The sequence below is a fragment of the Sapajus apella genome, unplaced genomic scaffold, assembly GCF_009761245.1.
Source record: "Sapajus apella isolate SASKATOON/1434 unplaced genomic scaffold, GSC_monkey_1.0 scaffold65, whole genome shotgun sequence".
NCBI lineage: Eukaryota > Metazoa > Chordata > Mammalia > Primates > Cebidae > Sapajus > Sapajus apella.
The window spans coordinates 11,669,091-11,695,732 of NW_022437005.1; the positions used below are offsets into that span (position 1 = coordinate 11,669,091).

The window sequence follows — 26,642 nt, forward strand, 5'->3', positions numbered from 1 at the left end:
TTTTGTATTTTTAGTAGAGACAGGGTTTCACCATGTTGACCAGGATGGCCTCGATCTCTTGACCTCGTGATCCACCCGCTTCGGCCTCCCAAAGTGCTGGGATTACAGGCGTGAGCCACCGCGCATCATTTTCATGTAATAGAACACACAGATCTTAGGTGTACAGTTCAAATCATTTTGGCAAATGCATGTACCCATGTGGCTCACACCCCCATCAAAATAGAGAACATTTCTATTACCCCAGAAAATTCTGAGAGTCCCCTGCCCAAGGACTCTAGCAGCCCCTGTCTGATGTCCATCATGACATATTACCGTCACTCATTCTGGAACATCACGTAAGTGGCATCATCCCTTCTTGCCTTTTGTTACTGAGGGAAAAAAAAAAAACTGAATGGCACCATCCAGTGTCTGCTCCTGTGTGCTGGCTTTCAGCTAAGGATGATGGTTATAAGATTCAAGTAGGTGGATGCGTGCAGCTCATTCCTTTGCATTGCTGAATAGTAATCAATTATTTCAATATACCACACTTTGTTTCTTCATTTGCCTGGTGAAAGTCACCTGGGCGGTTTCCTGGTTGAGGCCTTAATGAATAAGGCTTCTGTGACCATTCTCGTGCAAGTGTTTTTATAGGCATATGTTTTTATTTCTTTTGGATGAATATCTAAGGCAGAGTAGCTGGGTCATGTGGCATGTGAGTTTATAAGAATTTTCCCACATGGCTGTAACACTTTACTCTCCTGTTAGCAGTGTGTGAGAGTTCCCATTGCTCCACATCCATGCTAGCACTTGGTGCTGTGCGTAATTTTCATATTAACTGTTCTGGGGGAGGACTGCTATCCTATGACCGTGATCTCATTTGTTTTAACAGATAGGGTCTCACTATGTTGCCCAGGCTGGACTCAAACTCCCGAGCTCAAGTGACTCTCCCACCTCAGCTTCGGAGTAGCTGGAACTACAGGTGCGTGCCACGACACCTGGCTCCATTGAGTTTTAACATGTATCTCCCGAGTGAGGTAGTGACTTTTAAAGGAGCCTCTAAGAATCCTCCTGCCCAGGCCAGCCTACCTCCCCTCCCGAATCCTCCTGCCCAGGCCAGCCTGCCTCCCCTCCCGAATCCTCCTGCGCAGGCCAGCCTGCCTCCCCTCCCGAATCCTCCTGCCCAGGCCAGCCTGCCTCCCCTCCCGAATCCTCCTGCCCAGGCCAGCCTGCCTCCCCTCCCGAGTACTGCCTTGCCTGGCATGCTGCATAGAGAACCAATGGGACCCCTTCATGAGGACTCACCTGAGAGCCTGTACGTGCAAGGCAGCACTGCAGACACGGATCCCTAGCCCAGAGGTCCACACTCCAGGGCACTGAACGGTCGACTCTTTCCATAAAGAGCAGATGGTGGCCGGGCGCGGTGGCTCAAGCCTGTAATCCCAGCACTTTGGGAGGCCGAGGCGGGTGGATCACGAGGTCAAGAGATCAAGACCTTCCTGGTCAACATGGTGAAACCCTGTCTCTACTAAAAATACAAAAAATTAACTGGGCATGGTGGCGCATGCCTGTAATCCCAGCTACTCAGGAGGCTGAGGCAAGAGAATTGCCTGAACCCAGGAGGCGGAGGTTGCGGTGAGCCGAGATCGCGCCATTGCACTCCAGCCTGGGTAACATGAGTGAAACTCCGTCTCAAAAAAAAAAGAGCAGATGGTAAATATTTCAGGCTGTGCAGGCCATGCAGTCTGTTTTGGCTGCTCACCTCTGCTATCGAAGGGTGATAGAACCTAAGACAAATGTAAATGAATAAGAGTAGCTGTGTCCCAAAGTGATTTATAGACACTAAAATTGACCTTTCCTATCATTTTAACACCATACATTACTTGGATTTTTTTTCAATCATTTGAAAATGTAAAAGGTATTCCTAGCTTTGAGAGCTGTATAAAAACTGGCAGGGGACCAGATCCAGAGGGGCCTGTGCTTGGTGCCCCGTTTCAGGCATGCAGAGTGGCCAGCTAGGGGCACTTCTGTGCTAGGCCAGCAGTCAGGAGCAGCTTCGCAGGGGACCAGGGTGGCCACTGCGTGGAGCTGCAGCATCCTGCCTGCTCCAGGAGGCAGCTTCCCCAGGATGAATCTGGGTGGGGACCCACATGCCTCCCAAGGGAAACACCGACAGGCAGAGGAGGGTGAAAGCCAAGCAGGGAAGGGCTTGAGAGTGCTGGATTGGTGTCCACAGCCCCTCCCTGCCCAGCAGTCGGCTCCCACGCTTCCAGATTACAGGGCTTCCTCTGTCTCCCTCTGGCCTTGCTGACCTCAGGACTGCTCCCTGCTTGCCTGGTCCCTTTGGAATCCACACATCAGGATGCCCACTGGCTTTGGCCCAGTGTTCACCTCCCCCCTGGCTACCTCAAGTCTGTCTTTGCCCTGCCCATGCCCAGCCTGAGGACCTGCCAGGAAGGGGTCTGGGGCGAGGGTGTAGGACACTTGTCTTTGTTGGGAGGTAGTGGTTTGCAGGAAGGGTGCTGGACTCAGACTTACACCTGGGGAGTGGAGTCTGCAGCTGTGGAGGCTCTGAGGAGGGCCCAGGAGGCAGGAGGACCTGTGTGGAGCCTACTGCTGGCCCCCCAGCAGCAGGTCCCCAAGAGCAGCAGCCCCAGCCCTTGGAAGAGGGACACGCATCCCCACAAGGAGCAAAACACAATGGCCGGGTGTGGTGGCTCATGCATGGAGCCTCTAAGAATCCTCCTGCACTTTGGGAGGCCAAGGCAGGTGGATCACCTGAGGTCAGGAGTTCAAGACCAGCCTTGCCAACATGATGAAACCCTGTCTTTACTAAAAACAAAAAATTAGCTGGGGGTGATAGCGAGTGCCTGTAATCCCAGCTACTCAGGAAGCTGAGGCAGGAGAATTGCTTGAACCCAGGAAGTGGAGGTTGCAGTGAGCCGAGATCATGCCAAAAAAACAAAACAAAAAAAACCCGAAAGGCATGTCCTGAGCTGGCAGACGCCGGCTTCCTCCTGGGAGGACTGGCTGCTGGGCAGATTCCTGGTAGTTTGTGGAGAACGCCTCGGTGTTGCTGGCACCACTGGCCTTAACGAAGGACCGGGAGCCCTGTTGGGTGTGGGTAAGGCCAGGAGGCGTTGGATAAGACAGGGGGGAAGGTGGTGGAAGGCCCATTACTGTGGGATGTTGGACCCCACAGGCCTGTGGCCCAGGTCCAGGGAGATCTGCCACACCCACAGACACTGCCCACGAGGGGGTGGCTGCCCAGTGTGCCCAGAGTGCACTTTTACACTTGTATACACCAGACTGCAACGAAGAGCTGCTTCAGACCCCACGCCTCACAGCCCCTCCAGGTGCAGGCAGCTGGAGGTTCAGCCACTGTCCTTCCTAAGCAGCTGGAGTCTGATGCCCGAGGGCTTGGAGTAACAGGCTGTGCTGTTGTGGTCTACTCCCTCACCCAGCATCACTCATCCATGTGGGAGGGTGAAGTTGTAGGTGACTCATCTTCGTGTTGGTGTGAATATGCCACAGTATATTTATCCATTCCAGGGATGTTAGATGTTTGCATAGTTTCCAGTTTGGGACTGTTCTGAACAGGGCTGTTCTGAACACTCTTGTACTTGCCTTGGGGTGAGCATAAGCATTCATTTCTGTTGGGTGTTTTCTTTGGAATAGAATTGCTGGGTCATAGGGAGGCGTTTGTTTAGTGAACACTGCCAGTTTTTCAAAGGGATTGTACTAACCTATAAGGAGTTGTGTTGATGTAGAAACTGAAGGTACTGAGAAGCACTTGAGGGTCAATGGGTGACATCAAGGACACTCCCAAAGTGATGTTGAGGGGGTCCAACTTGAGATATTCAGGGCCATTTCACAGGCATCCCAAAGGACAGGGGCTCCGGTTGACATTGTCAGTCCTGACAAGAGAGGACTTAATTAGAATCTCCAGCATTTGCTAAAGGATTTGGATTTGAGGGGAGAATATCTGTAATGCCAGGCTGGGAGTCTGGAGATGGAAAGCAGCATGCTTTGATGGAACTGCGGGCCACGGGGACACAGGCTAAGGAAGGAGACAGAACCCAGGCAGGCTTGGTGGGTCCACAGTTTCCGAGAAGGTACAAGGATTTGAATGCCTTCCCCTCCAGAACTCGTGTTGAATTTCGATTGCCAGTGTAATAGCATTGGGAGGAGGGATCTTTAAGAGGTGAGGAAGGTATGAGGGCTGCACCCTTATGGTGGGTTTAATGCCTTAGTGAAAGGGCTTTGGGAGTGTGTTCTCTCTTGGCTTTTCACCTTCTGCCATGTGAGCATGCAGGCTTCCTCCCCTCTGGAGGACACACCGTACAAAAGGACACTGTGGAAGAAGCGAAGGGCCTCACCAGGCCCCAACCCTGCTGGTACCTTGACCACACACTGAGAAGGACACTCCATCCTTAGACTTTTCAGCCTCCAGAACTGTGAGGTTGTGTTAGTCCATTTTTACATTGCTCTAAATACTTGAGACTGAATAATTTATAAAGAAAAGAGGCAGCTGAACGCAGTGGCTCATGCCTGTAATCCCAGCACTGTGGGAGGCTGAGGCAGGCGGATCACCTGAGGTCAGGAGTTGAGACCAGCCTGGCCAACATGGAGAAACCCCATCTCTACTAAAAATACAAAAATTAGCTGGGTGTGGTGGCACGCACCTGTAATTCCAGCTATTTGGAAGGCTGAGGCAGGAGAATCGCTTGAACCTGGGAGGCGGAGATTGTAGTGAGCCAAGATCGTGCCATTGCACTCCAGTTCTGGGCGACAGAGCAAGACTCCCTCAGGGGAAAAAAAAAAAAGAAAAGAGGTTTAGGCTGGGTGTCATGTGTTCACACCTGTAATCCCAGCACTTTGGGAGGCTAAGGCAGGTGGATCACTTGAGGTTAAGAGATCGAAACCATCCTGGCCAACGTGGTGAAACCCCGTCTTTACTAAAAATACAAAACTTAGCTGGGCGTGGTGGCACATGCCTGTAATCCCAGCCACTTGGGAGGCTGAGGCAGGAGAACCGCTTGAACCTCAGAGGCAGAGGTTGTAGTAAGCCAAGATCACGCCACTGCACTCCAGCCTGGCGACAGAGCGAGACTCCGTCTCAAAAAAAAAAAAAAAAAAAAAAAAGAGGGTTATAAATGGGCATGGTGGAGAATGCCTGTCAGGAGGCTGAGGCAGGAGGATCACTTCAACTGGGGAGGTGGAGGTTGCAGTAGGTGAGACCCATGCCACTGCAGCCTGGGGACAGAGCGAGACTCAGTCTCAAAAAAAAAAAGAAAAAGAAAGAAAGAAAAGAAAAGAGGTTTAATTGGCTCATGGTTCTGCAGACCGTACAGGAAGTGCAGTGCCAATGTTTGCTCGGCTTCTTGGGAGGCCTCAGGAATCTTACAATCATGGTAGAAGGCTATGGTGGGAGGCAGGCAGATCACATGGCCAGAGCGGGAACAAGGCATGGGGCAGGGGTGGGGCACACACTTTTAAACAACCTGAGAGAACTCACTATCTCAAGAACAGCATCAAGGAGGTGGTGCTAAACCATTCATGAGAAACCTGCCCCTTTATCCAGTCACCTCCCATCAGGCCCGACCTCCAACACAACTCAACATGATGACAATTCACCGTGAGGTTTGGGTGGGTGGGTCTTTGTGTTTTGTGTGGATGTGAAGCTCAGTGCCTGGCTGGTAGTCGGTACAGTGCAGATGGAACTAGCGTATGAGGAACGAAGGAGGGGTTGTTTGCTGGTGGGGTCGAGGTCTCACTGAGCTGCTGTCCCCTAGGGGCCTGACGGGTGGGAGGTGGCCAGATGGAGGACTCCTCCTGGGTTGTCTGAGGATGCCGGGCAGCACACTTGGGTGGCGCAGAAGCAGTTCCTAGGGACACTGTTTTCTAGTGCCACTTCCACAGGTGCTGTGCTCATCTTTCTCACTTAATTCAGACCAGCTGGAGAGAGCCAGGCTTTCTCAGTATGAACTTAGCGCTTCATCTGGAGAGGCAGGACATTTTAGCAGTGAGTCCTGCTGGTGCACCGGATCCTTCCACTCAGTGCGATGCTGGCAGGTTTGTGTTGACCAGATGTGTGGGAGGACCCCTGAGTGTCTAAGTGCTGATTTCATCCCCGGCCTGATACTGACTGAGCCGGAAGTGGTGGGCTGCAGACATGCACATCATCGGTGGCTCAGCCTGGCCCTCTGAGCCCTGCCCCTTGGATGAAACCACTCGCTTGGTCACTCTGGGGCAGCGGGGAGTGCAGTCCAGTGCTCAGCTTCACAGTGACCACTGCAGCTCTCAGGGTGGTCCCGTTTAACATCTTCCCCTCTCCCTCAAAGTCAGGAAATGTTTCTGGCTCAGAAGACAGCAGGGTGGTGGCCCTGGAGTGTGACCAGCTTGCTGTCTCTTTAGCATGCTCACCTATTCCTCACTATCTCCTGTCAGGGGAGGGCTGGGGCAGGGTACCAGGTCTACTCTCGCCCCAGCTCTGGAACTCATCTGGCAGTCATTCAGCAGCGGCGGTTAGGCCTAGGTCACAGATGCCAAGAGCCCCTGCACCCCCACCCGCACACTGGGGAAGTCCTGCTAGAACCAGGCCTCTGGGTTAGAAAGGTAGCCTGCCCAGCAGCAGAGATTCACACATTGCACAGTAAAAAAAATGTCGTGGGCTGGGCACGGTGGTTCATGCCTGTAATCCCAGCACTTTGGGAGGCCGAGGCGGGTGGATCACAAGGTCAGGAGATTGAGACCATCCTGGCTAACACAGTGAAACCCCGTCTCTACTAAAAAAATTAAAAAAAAAAAAAAAAAAAACTAGCCAGGCGTGGTGGCAAGTGCCTGTAGTCCCAGTTACTGGGGGGGCTGAGGCAGGAGAAATCGCTTGAACCCTGGAGGCGGAGAATGCAGTGAGTTAAGATCGTGCCACTGCACTCCAGCCTGGGTGACAGAGTAAGACTCTATCTGAAAATAATAATAACGATAATAATGCCCAGAGGTGCTCACTAAGCAGGTGGGATTCTGGGTTTGGGGCTTTGGGAATGTGCTAGTCACAAGCCCTATGGAAAGTTTTTATTTGCAAGTTTGCCTCAAGTATTATTTGCACTTCTGTAAGCCGTGTCCTAGAAGCCTGTAGTGTGTTACTGTGCAATATAATATACTAACTACATGTTAGTGTATAATATACTGCGTTATGTTACAGCAGTGTTCATGACCTTTGTTCTCAGTGCACTGAATCAGACTCACAGTTTGGGTTTGTCCCCTGGGCGGCGATGCTAAGTTGCGTCACTTCATGACACTGGAGTCTGCCATACCTCTCCATTGCAAATCCCTTTGCCCTTTTATAGCTAATAAGATAATGTGTAGGGTGAAGCTCTGAGAAGGAATGGATCCCCTAGTCCCCTGTGGCTGTTGTCCAGTAGTTCTCACATCTCCTCCTGCATCGACTTGGCGTCCTGTAGAGAGGAGCCGCTTCCTTCTTCCCCATCTCCGTTTCGTTTTTTCTTAGTATCACTCTGGTCTCACGGAGTCTTTTTCCTTTAAAGTCAGTGTGTTAAAATCACTAATGTCACTAAGAATATCTGTTGACACACCCCAGTGGAGGGAGGGCATCATTTCCAGTGTCATTCCGGCTTGTGGGCTCTTTATTATTTTAAGCTTTATAATTACCAGCCTCTCAAAAATAATGCATTTGTTATTTATCTCCGTTTCCTGAAAGCCTGGGTCTGTGTTCATTCGCAAACATGAAATTGACCAGCACAGATCTGCCAGAGGCGTTGCTGGGATCCCAGAAAGATTTTCCCTCTGCACCTGCGTTCTCAAGGGCCAGCGGTGCTTCTGAGTCACTCATTTCACCAGCAATCGATGGGATACTCTTCAGGTCCTCAAGAAGCCTAAGCCTAGGCAGACCAAAAACGTTTGTTTTCCACACCCCACTTCTAAGTCCCATAGCATCTTATTCCATTTACAAGACATCTTTCATCTCTTTTCTGAGGCAGAGGACAGGGGACTTGCTACAGATAAAACCTTAAATACCTATTTAAAAGAACTTTAGGCTGGGCACAGTGGTTCATGCCTGTAATCCCAACACTTTGGGAGACTGAGTTGAGTGGATGGCTTGAGCCCATGAGTTCAAGACCAACCTAGACAACATAGCAAAATCTTGTCTGTGTAATAAATACAAAAATTATCTGGGCGTGATGGCATGCACCTGTAGTTACAGCTACTTGGGAGGCTGAGGTGGGAGGATCACCTGAGTCTGGGAGATTGAGGCTACAGTGAGCCGTGATCACACAACTGCTCTCCAGCCTGGGCAGCACCATAAGACCCTGTCTCAAAAAAATAAAACAAAAAAAAAAGATAAAAGAACTTTAAAGGTAACGTATTATCTCCAACAACACAGAATAGCTCACTACAACCGTAACTAAATCAGAACCAGCATCTATCCCTTCTTAGTAACTGAATTTTTTTAAATGACCTCCCAAACAGAGAAGACAGAGGCATAGAGGACAGTCTGGAACAGGGGTTCCCCGATGCTGAGGTGAGCAGATCTTTGGCCTGGTCACTGCTCTGATCCAGGCTGCCAGAATAGTCCTTCCTCTCAGAGGGGCAAACTGGCTTTTCAGCTTTATAGAAAATAAAAGCATTGCCCAATTTCTTTCTATTTTGCCTGTTCTGAAGCCTGGCAGTTTTGCTGCTAAAATGGATGATGAAGCTGAATCCACCTGTAGGTTATTTAGGGAAGGAAAAAAATCTTTTCTTCAGCCTATGTTAGGGTCTCCAGCTAGGGGTCCTTTAATTACACCAGCCAAAGGCAATTCAATCAGGCAAGAGAAAAACAAGTTTATTGGCATGTGCATTGCACTTACAGTACCTGACAATGAGTAACCCAAAGTGTGGTCAGAACTTGAGTTCATCTATCATCTTAGGCTGACACAAAGGAAAAGGCCTGGAGCTTCTGGGCAGGGGAGGCATGTTATGGGAAGGTGTCTTGATCCATTTTGTGCTGCTGTAATAGAATGGCACAGACTGTGTAATTTATTTAAAAAAAAAAAAAAAGTGTCTTATCTGGTCATGGTTCTGAAGACTGGGAAGTCCAAGACATGGCACTGGCATCTGGTGAGGGCCTTCCATGGGACGACATAGTTTGGCCCTCTCTTGGGCCAAACTCATTTTTATAACAAGCCACTCCCACAATAGCATTAATCTATTATTCAGGGTGGAGGCCTCATGGCCTAATCACCTCTGAGCAGTGCTACCTCTTACACAATGGCAGCTGCATTTCAACATGAGTTTTGGTGGGGATATTCAAACCTCAGCAGAAAATGACCAGGAAAAGTATGGTTTACCGACAAGAGTTGTTTAGGAAGGTTTGTTATACAGATTTAAGTTACTACCTTCTTCCATTGATAAGAGTTGTTACAAGATATCCTCTTCCTTGCATGGGAGAGGGAGACATGGAAATTTCCTTTCTAATAAATGTGAATTTCTTTTACAAAATGAAAACAGTTTTTAGAGCTTGTCCTGTTGTCTGATAGTTCTTTTTTTTTTTTTTTTTTCTTTTCGAGACGGAGTTTCACTCATGTTACCCAGGCTGGAGTGCAATGGCGCGATCTCGGCTCACGGCAACCTCCGCCTCCTGGGTTCAGGCAATTCTCCTGCCTCAGCCTCCTGAGTAGCTGGGATTACAGGCACGCGCCACCATGCCCAGCTGATTTTTTGTATTTTTAGTAGAGACGGGGTTTCACCATGTTGACCAGGATGGTCTCGATCTCTTGACCTCGTGATCCACCCGCCTCGGCCTCCCAAAGTGCTGGGATTACAGGCGTGAGCCACCGCGCCCGGCCTGTCTGATAGTTCTTAACGGCCTTTAACTAAAAATAATCCACATGCAAACAGGCATATTTTGGGGTGGCGTATCCCCAGTGCCCCTCAGATGCCTCTTTTGTGAACTGTCCAAGTAGGTGCCCACCTCAGGACCTTTGCATTTGCTGTTTCCCCAGATTCATTCCTTCTTTTTTTTTTTTTTTTTTTTTTTTTTTTGAGATGGAGTCTTGCTCTGTTGCCTAGGCTGGAATGCTCACTCCAACCTCCACCTCTTGGGTTCAAGTGACCCACCTGCCTCAGCCTCCCAAAGTGTTGAGATTACAGGGGTGAGCCACTGCACCCAGTCCATTCCTTTATTTTTTTGAGTCTCAGCTCAGATATCACCTCCTATAACTAACCGCTCAACTTGCTTTTCTTCACAACTCTTAAAACTATCTAAAAATTATTTATTTGAAAATGATGGCTGGCACAGTGGCTCACGCCTATAATCCCAACACTTTGGGAGGCTGAAGCGGGTGAATCACCTGAAGTCAGGAGTTAAAGATCAGCCTAGCAACATGGTGAAATCCCGTCTCCACTAAAAATACAAAAATTAACCAAGTGTGATGGTGGGTGCCTGTAATCGCAGCTGCATGGGAGGCTGAGGCTGGAGAATTGCTTGAACCTGGGAGGCAGAGGTTGCAGTCAGCTGAGATTGCACCACTGCACTCCAGCCTGGGTAACAGAGCAAGACTCCATCTCAAAAAAAAAAAAAAAAAAAAAAGAATAAATAAATAATTTATTTGAAAATGGTTGAGATAATCCTGGGACCTGTTTAGCCACTCCAGTGATATTAGTGGCCGGGGAAGGGGAGGTGAGGAGACATGATGGTGAGAAGGCTCCTCCTTGTGTCAACCATGCACATTATGAAGAAGATTCAGTATTGGACTAAGTGCCACAGGAGAGGCGAAGGACCATGGCGGCTCCCAGGAAGAAGAAATTACATCTGGTAAGATAACTGTTAAAAAAAATTCGATAGCATTTGTCAAAGCATAGTACCAGACTGTTCATGACCATCATGGTAGGTACAGGGACCACTGCAACTGGGTCTTGCAGCAGGGGAGAGAGATTGGGCCCAACTCTGAAAACAGCACGGGCAAGTGGGAATTTATAGCCAGGGACCAGGGGGAGGGGTCAGTGGATGGACAATTACTAAGAGGACACTTCAGGGGCCTGGGGGATTCTGGCTAAACCACCTCACAGAATTCCTGCTGAAGGCAGGCCAGGGAGATAGGACATCATGGGGGGTGGTGGAGCATGGGGAGCCTGATCAGAAGTCGACAAGGGGGATGAGATATCAGGGGCAGGGAGTCCTTGCTAAACTGACAAAGCAGGGATTGCTAAAACGGATGTCACAAGGAAGTGTATAATGGCCCTAGGAGAAGGTTCAGAAGCCTAACTGAAGTTTGGGCAAAGAACTTTTGTCAGGATCATGGAAAATTTCATAAAGTGTAGCTATAAAAGAAAGGACTTAGGCCGGGCACAGTGGCTCACGCCTCTAATCCCAGCACTTTGGGAGGCCGAGGCAGGTGGATCACGAAGTCCGGATTTGAGACCGGCCTGGCCAACATGGTGAAGCTCCAACTCAACTAAAAATAGAAAAAATGGCCAGGCATGGTTGCGTGTGCCTGTAATCCCAGCTACTCGGGAGGCTGAGGAAGGAGACTCACTTGAACCTGGAAGGCAGAGGCTGCAGTGAGCCAAGATTATGTCACTGCACCAACCTGGGTGACAGAGCAAGACTCCGTGTCAACAAACAAAACAGAAAGGACTTAAAATTTATTTAACCAGGGTAACAAAGAACTAAAAGTCAATCCAGTAAGAGAATACATAGGTCTTAAATCAGCAACCATTAGTGAAGACTGTGGCCTCTAATTTTTCTTACCAAAGCTTATTCCAATTATAAAAAAAAATTGTAAAAAAAACCAGGAAATACAAAGTGTATGGAGAAAATAAGGCAATCCCCTGATAATTCTTCCATTCAGAAATAACTAGTGTTAGGTTTGGATATACACCTGTGCTTTTCTAACACAGTAGTCCCTAGCCACGTGTAGTTATTTAAATTTAAATTAATTAAAATAAAGTAATATTTAAATCATTACTGTCATTTCTGCATTACATCCTTTTTATTTGTCTTTCATTTATCAGTATTGTGTCATCTATCACACCTTCCTAGCTAACTATTAAAATAGTCATTCCTGGCTGGGTGCATGGCTCACAACTGTAATCCCAGCACTTTAGGAGGCCGAGGCAGGTGGATCACAAGGTCAATGGTTTGAGACCAGCCTGACCAACGTGGTAAAACCCCGTCCCTACTAAAAATACAAAAATTATCTGGGCGTGGTGGCGCGTGCCTGTAATCCCAGGCACTTGGAAGGCTGAGGCAAGAGAATCGCTTGAACCTGGCAGACGGAGGTTGTGGTGAGCTCCACTGCACTCCAGCCTGGACGACAAAGTGGAGTCTCCGTCTCAAAAAAAAAAAAAAAAAAAAAAAAAAAAAAAAAAAAAAAAAAGTCATTCCTTTTAGCAGCCCAATGGTTTATGATGTTAACTTTGAGAACAGATACATTGTTCCAGGCTATGCAGTGGAGCAGGGCTCAGCTGTTTCCCTTATGAGCTGTGTGGTGTTAGGGAAGAGTTGACTTCTCTGTGGCTCACCTTTTCCATTGTCAAGTGGGGGAATAATAGAAGGCTATTTGCAAGGGTCAGAAGTTAACACGTATACAGTGCAAGTAATGGTCAATAAGTGTCAGCTCCTCCATTCTTTGCCAGGTGTGCACCACAGCTGAGGGATGAACCTTTACTACACCACAGCAGAAAACATCTTTGCACAACGTGCTTTTTGTTTTTGAAGCTTTCCTTGAAATCTATTCCCCAGGGTGGCAGAAGTGGTCATAGGGCACTATCATTTTTATGACTTCTGAAATGCCAGATCACGCTTAGAGAGATTGCATCAGTGTAAAGAGCTTGCAGTCAAGCTCAACCCCACAGCCCTGCCATCTGTGCCCGAAGTGCGATCTTGTTGGCACCAGAATCCCTAGGATATAGTGAAGTAGTGATTCACCGAGCTGGAGCTGGGTGGGCTGTGGGGTCATTCCAGATTGACTAACCTCAACCTCTGAAGTCTACAGCTGGAAGGGGCTCCAGGTAAGAAGATAATTTTGGAAGCATCACACTAGGAAAACTACTGCAGCTAGACTTTTAGGGCATCTCCTGCGGGCAATTTTCACTTCCGTGAAATTCAGTAACCTTTGTAGCCCCTTCAGCCCAAGACCAACAGGAGCAAACCTGGTGTCCCACAAAATCGGGTTTACTGACCCACTGCAATGAAGGAGAGCCTCCCAAGAAAGTAGGGAAAGGCAGAGTTGTTCTGGGATTGGGGGGAGGCGGAGTTTAGGCGAACTTTACATGAAGCAGCGTTCCCACAGGCTGAGGCCAGCAGGGATGTGCTCCTCGGGGACCAAGTGTGGGAAGCTGTGTGCAGATGCCCCCTACCTATCTGGAGCTCCAGCCTGGGTTGGGATGGAGGACGCTAGTCGCGGTCAGGGGCTGAGCTCCCCGGCCAGACAGGCATGTTTCCTTCTCCCTGCTGTAACCTCAAAGCGCACAGCAACTGCCAGAGGGTGTTTTCTGGAGCAGGGTTTCTTGGAGGGCTACGGGGCCGCGGTCCCTCCGAGGAGGGGTCATGGTGGCACTTGGCTGGGGCCGCCTCGCGCCCTCGGGAACGGGAATGGGCCTCTTCAGCTCGCTGGCAGCTGGTTTTCTCCACGTCTGTCGTCGGCCTGGAGTGGCAGGCGGACAGCTGGTATTTTCAGAGCCGCCCTGCCCCAGACGCAGAAGACCGGGCCCAGCAGTGTTGGCGAAGGCCTTTCACCAAGCTGTAATCAGTTTCTTCGAACGTTTACCAGGCCTCGGCCACAGCCTGGGCCCAGCGCGCTCCCGCGGGGCAGCCACTGACCCGGTGCAGGCAGCACCGGCCGCAGGGACCCCCCAGGGCCGGAGGGCAGGGCCCCTCTCCTGCACCGCCCCCGGGCTGGCAGGAGCGGCCAGGACCGCACGTTCGGAGGTCCCGGGTCTCTGGCCCCCTCCGGTCGCTCCCACTTTCTGTCGGGTTTGCCCAACGGGGAGGCAAACCCCACTCTCAGGTGGCGTGCGCAGGTGTAGCTGCGGTCTCGGAAGACACCAGCGCTCTCAGCTTCGAGGAATCTGGACGCCCGCCCCGCCCCCAGGAGGCCCCGCCCCGCCCCCAGGAGGCCCCGCCCCACCCCAGGAGGCCCCGCCCCGGCGCACCGCGCAGGCGCGGCCCGTCCCGCCCTCAGAACCGCAGTGCCGGACGCCAGAGCCGCTGCAGCATTCCCGGTGCTCGCGTCTCCAGCCACCGTCCTCCTCCATCTCCTTTCCTCCGTCTCGGCCGGCGAGATGGCGAAGCCGCTGACGGACAGCGAGAAGCGAAAGCAGATCAGCGTGCGCGGCCTGGCGGGGCTGGGCGACGTGGCCGAGGTGCGGAAGAGCTTCAACCGGCATCTGCACTTCACGCTGGTCAAGGACCGCAACGTGGCCACGCCCCGCGACTACTTCTTCGCGCTGGCGCACACGGTGCGCGACCACCTGGTGGGCCGCTGGATCCGCACGCAGCAGCACTACTACGAGCGCGACCCCAAGGTGAGGCGCCACCCGGCACTGCGCGCCAGGGCCCGCCAACCGGGCGCCTGTCCCCAAGCGGCGCCCGCGGGGGTCTCGCTGCGGGGCGGCCCGCCCGGCGCTGCCCGCGTGCCTCCCAGGCCTGCGGCCAGGCACAGCGGACTGGGCAGTCGCCTGGAAGCTGCGGCCGGCGGGGGCCGGGCGTCCCCTGCCCAGGGCCGCGCCCACAGGTCCCCTCCTCTGGGAGCCCGCGCCTGGCGGGGTCTGCAGTCCCCCGCATAGGATGCTGAGCCCGGGAGCCTGGCAGACGTTCCCCGCCGCTTTCTGGCCGTGCGCTTCCGCGCTGGCTGCCGAGCTGGTGCTCCCCACCCCTGAGCCCCGCAACCCTTTGTTTTCCTGCAGCAGCCTGTGGAAGAAAATGGGGACTGGAACCAGGCCTAGGCAGCCTTGTGGGTTGTAAGCGGGTGAGCTTGGTAATCTGCAAGGAATTGTGAGACTTTTGTGTGTGCACTGCTTAGAAGAACATCACTGACAATGCCTGCTTCACGCAGGAGGGGTCCGAAGCTCAGAGATGGAGATGGAGCCCTCGAAGAAGGCTCTGTCTTACAAGTTCCTACACCTTCGTTAGAGAAATTTACTCGGGTTAAAGTTCGCAGAGATTGTCTAATTGTTACTTTTTATATCTTGCAAAAATTTGTTTGCAGTAGTGAAACTTAAAGTCACTGATTATCCCCGTTACTCTTAACCATATTAACTATGGGCCTGTGTTCTTCCTGTTCTTTTGCTATTCCTAAATCTATATACACATTTTTAAAAGTATAATGCACGTACAGGTTTTTAGCTTTCCTGTTTCATTCGTAAACATTTGTAAACTTTTTCACTGATAGCTTTGCAGGTCAATGGTTAGGCCTGGTAGTTTTCAGTTTGATAGGTACATGGTAGTCTTGCACAGCCCCCTGTTGCCAGTTTCTTTGTTGTTTGTTTTTAAACTCTTAACCATAGAGGATTATGTCTTTCTACTAAACTAACGTAGAGGGAGAACTGGTGAGGAAAGGACGCGCTTGCAGACCTGAAGTCACTCGGCAGATTTTACTTGCAGTGTACACCTAGGCACTGAGCACTTGCTTTATGGATGGTATTTTAGAATATTTTTGTAGGGCATTAAGATATGTTTAATACAGTTATTGCTAAGACTGAGATTGGCTGCTTTTCCAAAGTTATTCTGGGGCATTCTTTTTTTTCTGAAATAGGGCTGGTAAAAAGGACAGATTTGTTAGAATACCAACTGGGGCTCTTCATATTTTGTATGCAAAACATAGAAAGAAGTGGCAACAAATGGCCAAAACAGGTTATAACAAGGGCTTGGGATGACTTTGCCAGGAAAAGCAGCCAAGACGCAGTAGCTCCCCCAGAATTCCCTGCTGTTGATGCACAGCATCTTTTTTTTTTTTTTTTGAAACAGAGTCTCATCCTCTCACGCAGGCTGGAGTGCAATGGCTCGATCTCGGCTAACTGCAATCTCTTCCTCTTGCCTCAGCCTCCCGAGTAGCTGGGATTACAGGTGCACGCCATCATGCCCGGCTAATTTTTTTGTAGAGACAGGATTTCATCATGTTGGCCAGGCTAGTTTTGAACTCTGCCCGCCTTGGCCTCCCAAAATGCTGGGATTACAGGCGTGAGCCACTGCACCCGGCCCACAGCATCATTCTTATTGTCCAAGTGGCGAATGGCGAGGGCATAGCTTTGCCTTGGCATTCAAGGGCATTTCCCTGGAGCTGGACCGGGACTTGGCTCTACACTTTAGGGTGCCCACTGGGTGTTTATGTATAATCAGATCTTGGAGAGACCAGCAGTGGCTCAGGTATTACGGAAATGACCTTCATGAACAAGTCAGTCCCTACAACAAAACAGGTTTTCTGATCTCTGTGAGGTCTGTTTTCATTGTCTACTGTGGTGGCTCTGGGTGGAAACCTTTCTCTTAAACCACGCAGTCTGTAAATAAGCTCTCTGCCTATTCTGAATAGGAAGGACATGTAAAAGTGGAAAATTGGGATTTAAGTGTTTCTTTGGCTACTTCATGAGGAAAATAAGCTTGCCATCCTTTCTCTGGTAAAGTTACATGTTTGCTGGTGATGAACCAGAAACCAGTCCCGCCAGAAGCGATGAGGGGAGGTGGGCTCCCAAGAAAACACCTGCTGTGCCTCCCCCTCAGCCAGAAGTGGCCTCTGAGACATTCACCAGCACACCGCAGACTGTGGTAGTGTGGCACTCCAGAGCTCCTAGATAGAATGCTTTTATTGTTATTTTTGTCTTTTTAAAAATTATGCAAGTCCTGAAGGAAAAATTATTACTAGAGGGAAAATTAGAAAATATAGATAAGCCAGAAGAAAAAAATTAACTGTAATCCTGTAACCCACTTCTATTACCCACATTGTAAATACTGTAAATATTTTGTGTTCTACATTGCTTTTTTCTGTATTGACAGAAACTTGTTTTTAATACATAAAGTAGCATTATACAGAACCTATTGTTTCATAACTCGTGGCACTTTATTTTTGGTAAATAGCAGAAAGAATAGAAGTTGGAGTGTTCAGAGGAAGATTTGTCAGGCTTTGCCATGCTTGGCAAATGATCACGTCAAAACATCTGGCTAACGTAGCAAGTTTTGTGCTTGGCAAGAGGCTGCAGCTGGTCATGAAGATATTTCATGGGTTCTCTGAAGTGGTGGCAAGGTGGTGAGAAGAGTCCAGCCTGAAGCTGCAGAGCCTTGGATGACGCTGCATGGAGAAGAAAGGTGTGCGTGATTCATCCTGGCCTTTCCGTTCGGTCTGTGTAACTGTGGGCCTGGGTGGATTTCTTTACCATTCTTGGCCTCAGTTTTCTCATCTTTAAAATGAGGGGAATCAAGCTGGTGATCTGTTTCTGAGGTCCCTTGCCATTCTGAAATATTATAAGAATTTTGTGTTTGCTTATAAAACGTTTCAATTTCATATTGAATTGACATTCTATCTCCAGAGAGAATTTGAGGATTCTTAATACAAGATGCAGCACAAAAGGTTCAAATTAGAAGGCCTCAAAGCGAAGGTTGGGGTGGACCAGTGAGGGTCAGGACACAAAACACAGACCAGGATCCTGGCAATGAAAGCAACCCATGCCCAATTATGAGAGTCGCAGGATCCCTGCTATGATGTCCCCAAAAGACAGGTGCACAATGTGCTGGGCCACTGACCTGCAGCACTCCTGCAGTGGATGTAACAATCAGTTTTCAAGATTTGTTCCCATAAGCTCCTGGCATGACCGCAACACAGATCAAGGAAAAGCAGCTCTACCTTGGGGCCCACACTTCTGTCCTAAGTATTTCTAATAAGATAAACACCATGAAATACGATTAATCTTTTGGTTTGGCTGGACCCAGGAGGTAAAAGGAAGATGATCTAGAGAAGTGTTTTTGCAGCCCTGACTGCCCTATGATCTCCACTTCTGGGATTTTGTTTTAATTCGTCAGTTGTGGGACCAGCCTCTGGAATCTTAACACTCCCAGTTTTTCTGATGTGTTTCTACTTGTATGTTTGAAGTTGACCTTGCATCTCCTGGGCAGGCTTCCCTGACAGCACATAGCTCAAAGTTATTTTCTCTGGCCAGTAGCTGATGATGGGTGCTGTGTTGTGTTGCTGACAGCCAACCACTTGGAAGGTAGGCCCCAGCTCTCATTGGTTAGCATATGGAGAAGCCTACAGTGTGTGTGCCTTCATTTTCCACAGAAGACAGACTGTGGTCTCTGCCCTTGCAGGCTGGGGTGTCTGGTTTTATGTGTCGACTTGGCTGGGCTGTTGCGCCCAGATAGTAACGTGGATGTGCCTCTATGGGGATGGAGGTGTGTGGTGTTTCCCACACTGAGTGTCCTACAATTCAGTTCCGTTCTGATGCTGTCTGCCTGGAGTTAGCACAGGCTGAAGGCTGAGTCCCACAAAGCTGTTCCACCCTGGTGTCAGCTGCACATCAGGCCTCCCTTCTGATCTGTGACCGACAACAGCCTCCTTGGGTTTGATGATTTGCCAGAATGGCTCAGGAAACTCAGGGAAACACTTCACTTGCATTTACCAGTTAATTATAAAGAATACAACCCAAGAACAGCCAGGTGGAAGATACGCAGAGGGCAAATCTGAGGGAGGATACGGGGGCTTCCATGCCTTCTGCAGGTGTCACTATCCTAGCACCTCCAGCGTTCACTAAACTGGAAGGAAGCTCTTTCCCCTTCAGTTGGGGATTTTATGGAGGCTTCAGTTACCTGGCATGATAGATTAAATCATTGGCCATTGGTGATGAGCTTAGCCTTTAGCCCCTCTCCCTTCACTGGAGGTTGGGGGTGGTGGGAGGGGTGGGCTTGAGACTTCCAACCCTCTAATTACAGAGCTGGTTCCCCTGGCAACCAGCCTCTGCCCTTAGGGCCTTGCCAAAAGTCACCTCATTAACATATGGCTGCCTTAGTTGAAAGGGACTTTTTATGAATAACGTAAGAGACTTCTTTCATCTTTATTGCTCTTCTCACTTACAAGGGTGTTATCAGCACTGGCCAGGAAGAACCAATATGTATGCAGGTATCTCATTACATCACAGTTTCACAGCCTCCCATGGAGGAAGGCCTTGCAGAACACACCCTGCCACCAGCTACCTTTGCACCGGAGGTGCAGCTTGCCTGGATCTCCAGCCTGCTGGCCCACCCCACCCTGCAGGTTGTGGCCTTGCACTTCCACAGTCGCATGAGCCAAGTTCTTAAAATAAATCTGTCTCTCTCTACACATACCTTGCTGTTAGTTCTGTGTCTCTGGAGAACCCTGACTAATCCACAGGGGCCATGTTGGCTTTATAAAATACGACTGGGCACCATGGCTCATGCCTGTAATCCCAGCACTTTGGGAGGCCGAGGTGGGTGGATCACCTGAGGTCAGGAGTTTGAGACCAGCCTGACCAATATGGTGAAACCCTGTCTCTACTAAAAATACAAAAATTAGCTGGTTGTGGTGGTGGATGCCTGTAGTCCCAGCTACTCGGAAGGCTGAGATAGGAGAATTGCTTGAACCCGGGAGGTGGAGGTTGCAGTGAGCTGAGACTGTGCCATTGTACTCCAGCCTGGGCAACAGAGCAAGACTCTGTCTCAAAAAAAAATTAAGTAAAATAAGGTAACTGAGGCCAGACGTGGTGGCTTATGCCTGTAATCCCAGCACTTTGGGAGCCCAGGGGAATTACGAGGTCAGGGGTTTGAGACCAGGCTGGCCAACATGGTGAAACCCTGTCTCTACTAAAAATACAAAAATTAGCTGGGCATGGTGGCACACACCTGTAGTCCCAGGTACTTGGGAGGCTGAGACGGGAGAATTGCCTAAACCGGGAGATTGCCATGACCTGAGATCGTGCCACTGCACTGCAGCCTGGGCAACACTGTGTGACTCCGTCTCAAAAAATAAAAACACAAGATAACTGACCTTGTCTCCACGTCGCAGCCATATTTCCTTTTAAACTTTATGTGATTTCAGACTCTTAAAGTTGCAAGAATAATACAGAGAATTCTTGTAATTCCTGTGTACCCTTCATCCGGGTTCCCCAGATGTTAAACATTGCAACACACTTGTTAGGTCATTTTGTCTCCCTGTAAGTTCATTTTTCTCTGAACCATTTGAAAGTAAGTTATAGCCTCATTGACCCTTCACCCCCAAAAACCCCAGTGCCAAAAACACTAGGGTGTACTCCGGAAACGCAGGGACATTCTCTTACTTACCCCTAGTATAGCAGTTAAATTCTAGACAATTATAAAAAATACAAATAAGAAAATTGAGAGCACTTTAGAAGCCTTTTCAGATTATACCTATTTTTTCATTAAACAGATCAAAGCTTTACACCATTTGGAAATTCACAGCATCCTAAGATGTGCAGCAAATAATAAGCCGCAGCAGATAGGAGCTGGCTTTTTCTCCCCATCTCACCTATGCAGAAGGGAGAAGAGAAATGAACACAGAAAGGTCATTTGACAATAAGAGAAGTTAACTGTGCCTTCAACAGTATCTTGAGTAGGAATGACATGTAATTTTAGGTGTAGCTGACTGGCATTTCTTAGTCTGCAAACAGTTAAAATGAAAGATTAAAGTATCGTCGTTTAAAAATTATGACCGGCAGCTCACTAATTATAAATGTAGTTTGACACAGTCCAGATCACTTAGTGTAGGTTGATTAGGCCCTGTCCAGTGATAAGAAAAGGCTCCTATCGCTGTCTTGCTCTGGGTTGGTTGTACGTAGACTTTTTGTGGAGCTTAATTGCATGGAACACAGAGGAGACTAGACTGTGGCAATGCATGTCGTGGAGTGTAGAAGGAATTTGTTTCCTGCAGAACCACGTGCTCTCTAAGATACCCATACGTTCTAAAGTTCTACAGTTATTTTACATTTTACATTTTCAAAATTGAGCAAACAGACCTGTGTTCGAGGCCTAGGTACTGGAGTGAGAAGAAAATCCACAGTCCATGTTGAGAAGCCTGCCCACTCCTCACGGGAAGCCACATTTTTCTGGTACTTAATTTGTTAAGAAAGCACCGTGTGACTTCACAGGCTGGGAGCCTGAGAGATGTGCTAGCTAATCCTCATGTCCTTAACAGCAGATGGGTTATCAGAGTGCTCTGTAAACAACTCCCCAGAAGCACCCTCAGTCGCAGGGAGTGAACACTGTGACACTGTCAAGGAAGCCAAAGACCAGGTCTGGTGGATGGGGAGGCCCCTCAGCATCTCTCCTCCTGCTGAGCCTCCTCGGTTCCCCTGGGTGATATCTGGGCTGGCTCAGCTCACCCGCAGGAACTGGCAGGCCCAGCCCAGGGAGGTGGCCCCTTTGCATCTGTAGGGGCCAGGAGCCCCTCTTTGCCCCAGAGCCTAGTTGGTGAAACGTGATGCCCACTGTCCTCCAGCTGGCTCAGTGGCCCATGTCCCTGTGTCATATCAGGGACAGCTGTGTCCACAGTGCCCAGGCAGCAGGGAGGGGCACTCTGCCCTGTGAGCCACTCCATGCCCATGTAGGAACCAGTAGAGGGTGGCTGGCCTGAGGCATGCTGGCACTGACAGAATCTAATAGACAAGAGGAGAGTTGCTGTGCTTTCCCGGGGACAGGAGGACCAGTTTCAGACCAGATCTTCCTGCAGAATGAGGCTCTTCATCTTGGTGAAAACAGCCACCCGACTCTATTTTATTTTACTTGCGATGGAGTTTCACTCTTGTTGCCCAGGCTGGAAAGCAGTGGTGCAATCTCTGCTCATTGCAACCTCCACCTCCCAGATTCAAGCAATTCTCCTGCCTCAGTCTCATGAATAGCTGGGATTACAGACGTGTACCACCATACCTGGCTAATTTTTACATTTTTAGTAGAGATAGGGTTTCACCATGTTGGCCAGGCTGGTCTTGAGTTCCTGACCTCAAGTAATCCACCCGCCTCAGCCTTCCGAAGTGCTGGGATTGCAGGTGTGAGCCCGGCCCCAACTCTTTCTTTTGTTTTCCTGAGTGTTGGGAAAGTTCTCAATTTTTCCACCAGTGTTCAGACATTAATGTTAAACAAAGACTGAACTTAACAATCCCTTCAGAAAAGGGGGAAAAATTGGTGATCTCTCCAGGCCTAATTCTGTGAATCTGTAAAGAGCAAAGTAAGGCTCTGCCTGTTGGTGTCACACTCTCTTCAGCATCTGTTAACTCCCAAGATGTCTGTAGATGATTAGTATGTTGTGTACTGTTTGTGCTGATCATATTTTCATCCAACTTTGAGCTTTATGGTTTTCTATCATTTGCCTGGTTGTGTAGGCATTGCATGTTATAAATAAACTCTATTGAAAAAAAAAGCGGAGAGGTGGGCTTGAACCCAGGACGCGGAGGTTGCAGTGAGCCAAGATTGCACCATTGCATTCCAGCCTGGGCAACAGAGCAAGACTCTGTTTCAAAAAAAAAAAAAGGCTGCCTTTAGGCAACTTAACACTTGTTATAGTCATATTGCAATTGCAAGAAAGAGACCATACTAGAAAGATCAGTGGCCTAGTTCAGTCCCAGGCAGCAGGGCCCTCTTAGAGCAGAGCTGCTGAGCAGGGAGATTAAGGGATTCTGTTGGCATTTTCAGGCTGAAGCCAGTCAGAGTCTAGTTCTTCAGCTGCTGCTCCCTGAGCAGGGAAGCCCTGTTCACGGTTGCACAGGAGGAGCCAGAGGGGAGCGAGTACAAAGAGGCTGTCCTGCAGCAGCAGGATTTGGGGTCATGGAAGAACTATGTCCCTAGGCTGCTGTCAACAAAGCCTATGCCTTTACGTGTATTTTTCCAGAACTGCCACCTGCTAACTTAGGCTCTTTTCATCTCTGCTTGAAAAATCTGGTATGGTGAGGGGAACCAGCCTTGCCTGAGTCCAGTCCTAGCCTTGTGTGAGCCCACAGGTGAATGTGGTCTTCTCAGAGGCTGAGCGACTTGCCCGGGTCGCCCAGCTAGCCGGCGCAGGGAGCTGGGATGGGACCCTAGCCTGTACCATTCAAGCCTGCATGTCCTCGGCCAGCTCGTCCAGCAAACCTCTTTCAGTTTCATGGTTTTCACTCTGAACCATCTTCAAGTAAAAGCAGAAGCAACACATCTCAGCACATGATGAAAGTTCTTAAATTGAAACAAGTTGCAGTCCCCAAGGACAGAACCTGTGGCTGGGCAGGCCCTGTGCAGTGCTTTGGGGGCCATCCTGCGCAGGAAGTTGGAGAACCCTGGATGTCTGCATGCAGCCTGGAGGGCGGTTGGAGACACACAGGCTTCGAGTCTAGGCCCAGCACTTCCTGCATCAGTCCTGTCTCTTACAAACAGAGATGGTCAAGCTCTTGGGACATAACCGGTCAACTTTTTTCCCCACAGTAGAAAATTTCCTAAGTAGAAATTAGGAACTTTTGCAGAAAGATCAAACTACAACCTAAAAATACACATTTTAGCCAGGTGTGGTGGCATGTGCCTATAGTGCCAGCTGCTTGGGAGGCTGAGATGTGGGGATCACTTGAGGCCAGGAGTTTGCAGCCAGCCTGGGCAACATAGTGAGACCATCATCTCTTTAAAAAATACACATTTTTAGTTAAAGGCAGAATAAAAACATACTGATCATGTTCCTGGCCTGTCAGCTTTTTATAAAACCTCTTGTTAATCCTTGACTCACAGTATTTTCTCAGACAGCCAGGGTCTGGTCGGGCTCAGTGTGATTGCACACTGCCTGGACCGTGCCTGTGGCCTCCTCTGCAGGCAGGGAGGCTGGTGCTGTGGAAACCCCGTGGTTCAAATGTAGTGTGAATAAAGGTTAGCAAGATGAAAAGTCCACCAGAGGCCTGGCTGTGAGGGACAGTAGCAGTAGTTGTACTCACAGCAGCTGTGGGATTCAGTGATGCTGCTGTCATTTCTTGTGACTGAAAGCCCTTTGGAATTTGGACAGTAATGTAGAAGCCATATATTCAAATGATCTAAAAAGTAGAAACAGGCCATTAAAGATAGAGCTATGGGGTGTGTGTGTGTGTGTGTGTGTGTGTGTGTGTGTGTGTTCTTTCTATTTGTAGATTTAGATATTTATAAAGTATTCTTAAATTATGTATTAAAAACTTTATTGGCTGAACCTGCTGGCTCACACCTGTAATCCCAGAACTTTGGGAGGCTGAGATGTGCTGATCACTTGAGGTCAGGAGATTGAGACCAGCCTGGCTAACATGTTGAGAGCCTGTCTCTACTAAAAATACAAAAATAACTGGCGTGGTGGCCCACGCACCTTTGTTCCCAGCTACTCAGGAAGCTGAGGCAGGAGAATCACTTGAATCTGGGAGGCAGAGGTTGCCGTGAGCTGAGATCATGCCACTGCACTCCAGCCTGGGCAACAGAGTGAGACCCTGTCTCAAAAAACAACAACAACAACAACAACAAAAAACAAGGCATGGTGGCTCATGCCTATAATCCCAGCACTTTGGGAGGCCAAGGCAGATGGATCACCTGAGGTCAGGAGTTCGAGATCAACCTGACCAGTGTGGGGAAACCCCATCTCTACTAAAAATACAAAATTATCTTTGCCTGTGTGGTGGCTCATGCTTGTAATCCTAGCTACTTGGGAGGCTGAGGCAGGAGAATCACTTGACTCCAGGAGGTGGAGGTTGCGGTGAGCTGAGATTGTGCCATTGCAGTCCAGCTCAGGCAACAAGATCAAAGCTCTGTCTCAAAAAAATATATATATATATGTATATGTATATGTATATGTATATGTATATAATTTTTTGTAATCACATGTCTTGCTATGTTGACCAGGCTGGTCTTTCACTCCTGGGCTCAAGCGAGCCTCCCACCTCAGCCTCCCAAAAGGTTGAGATTAGAGGCCACCACAGCCGGCCAAAAACATTTTAAACATTTTATTCAGCCTCTTTCCAGAGAGCCTGGTGATGCAGACATTAGGTGTTCTCAGTCTTCCACACCAGTATCTTTCTCCCCAGTCCCTCTCATGCTCTCTACCCGCCCACCCCACCCCACCCCACCTCACCCCACCTCTAGTTCACTTTTGCCTCGGCCAGGATTTTGTTTTCAGCTTTGCCTCTGTTTTGCATTCAATGGTACCTTCAGTTATGTGGTGAACTTATTTAACTTCTCTCCCACGCTTGGTTGGATCCTTTGTAACCTAGTCATTATTTCTTGACTTACTGGGTAAGTCTGTGTTTATGAATTTCATTTGTCCCTGGATAAATGCTTTGTGCTCTTTGCCTATTGTAGTTTTTTGGGTTTGTTTTGTTTTGTTTTTGAGACAGGGTCTCACTATGTCACCCAGGCTGGAGGAGTGCAGAGGTGTGATCGCAGCTTACGGTAACGTCTGCCTCCCAGGCTCAGGCAATTCTTCTGGCCCAGCCCCCTGAGTAACTGGGACTGCAGGGGTGCACCACCATGCCTTGCTTTATTTATTTATTTTTGATACTGAGTGTCACTCTGTTGCTCAGGCTGGAATGCAGTGGCACAATCTCAGCTCACTTCAACCTCCACTTCCTGGGTTCAAGCGATTCTTCTACCTCAGCCTCCTTAGTAGCTGGGATTACAGGTGTCCACCACCATGCCTGGATAATTTTTGTATTTTTAACAGAGAGAGGGTTTCACCATGTTGGCCTCAATCTCCTGACCTCAAGTAATCTGCCTACCTTAGCCTCCCAAAGTGCTGGGATCACAGGCATGAGCCACCATGCCTGGCCTTTTTTTTTTTTTTGTAGACATGGCCTTGAACTCCTTGACTCAAGCGATCCTTCTGCCCCAGCCTCTCGAAATGCTGGAATTACAGGCGTGAGCCACCACGCCTGGCCTCATCTGTTACTCTTTCTGACGTGAGGTGTGTGGGAGATAAATTCAGATAGTATACAGTTCACCCCTTTAAAGCATACAGTTGGATATACTGGCTTCAGGACATTCACAGAGTTGTGCTTCTGTCACCACAATCAATTTTAAAGCATTTTCATCACCTCAAACAGAAACTCCAAGCCTAAACCCGTGATCCCTACCCTTAGGCAACTACCAGTCCTCTTCTGATTTCTTTAGATACGCCTGTTCTGGACATTTCATATAAATGGATTCATAGAGTGTGTGGTCTCTTGTGATTGGCCTCTTCCATCAAACATGTTGTTTTTGAAGTTCTTTCATGATGTAGTGTGTTTCAGCGCTTGATTCCTTTTTTAGGGCCAAATACTACTCCATTGCATGGATATAGCACCTTTTTTGTGTCTGTCAATTGATGGACATTTGGGTTGTTTCCACCTTTTGGCTATTATTTACAAGTGTTGAAGGGGACATAGGCTTTCATTTCTCTTGAGTGTGTACATACCTGGGGGTAGAATTGCTGGGCCAAATAGTAACTCTGTGTTTAACTTTCTGAGGAACTGCCAGACTCAAAAAGTGCTGGGATTAGAGGTGTGAACCACTGCACCTGGCTCATCACAGCCTTGACCTCCTGGGCTCCAGCAGTCCTCCCCCTCAGCCTCCCTTGTAGCTGGGACCACAGGCATATGCCACCATGCCTAGCTAATTTTTAAATTTTTTGTGGAGAGGGGTCTCATTTTGCTGCCCAGCTTGGTCTCAAAGTCCTGACCTTAAACAATCCTCCTGCCTTGGCCTCCCA

At 49.1% G+C, this 26,642-nt stretch overlaps 1 protein-coding gene across 1 annotated transcript in view; it reads left to right on the plus strand.

Moving 5' to 3' along the window:
- The first annotated feature begins 14,143 nt into the window (after window positions 1–14,143).
- PYGB (glycogen phosphorylase B) overlaps window positions 14,144–26,642 on the plus strand; it is a 52,958-nt gene continuing 40,459 nt past the window's right edge. Inside the window, exon 1 of the mRNA XM_032248182.1 lies at window positions 14,144–14,505. Coding sequence (XP_032104073.1) covers window positions 14,263–14,505 — 243 coding nt within the window. The 5' untranslated portion in view covers window positions 14,144–14,262. The remainder of the gene's footprint in view (window positions 14,506–26,642) is intronic.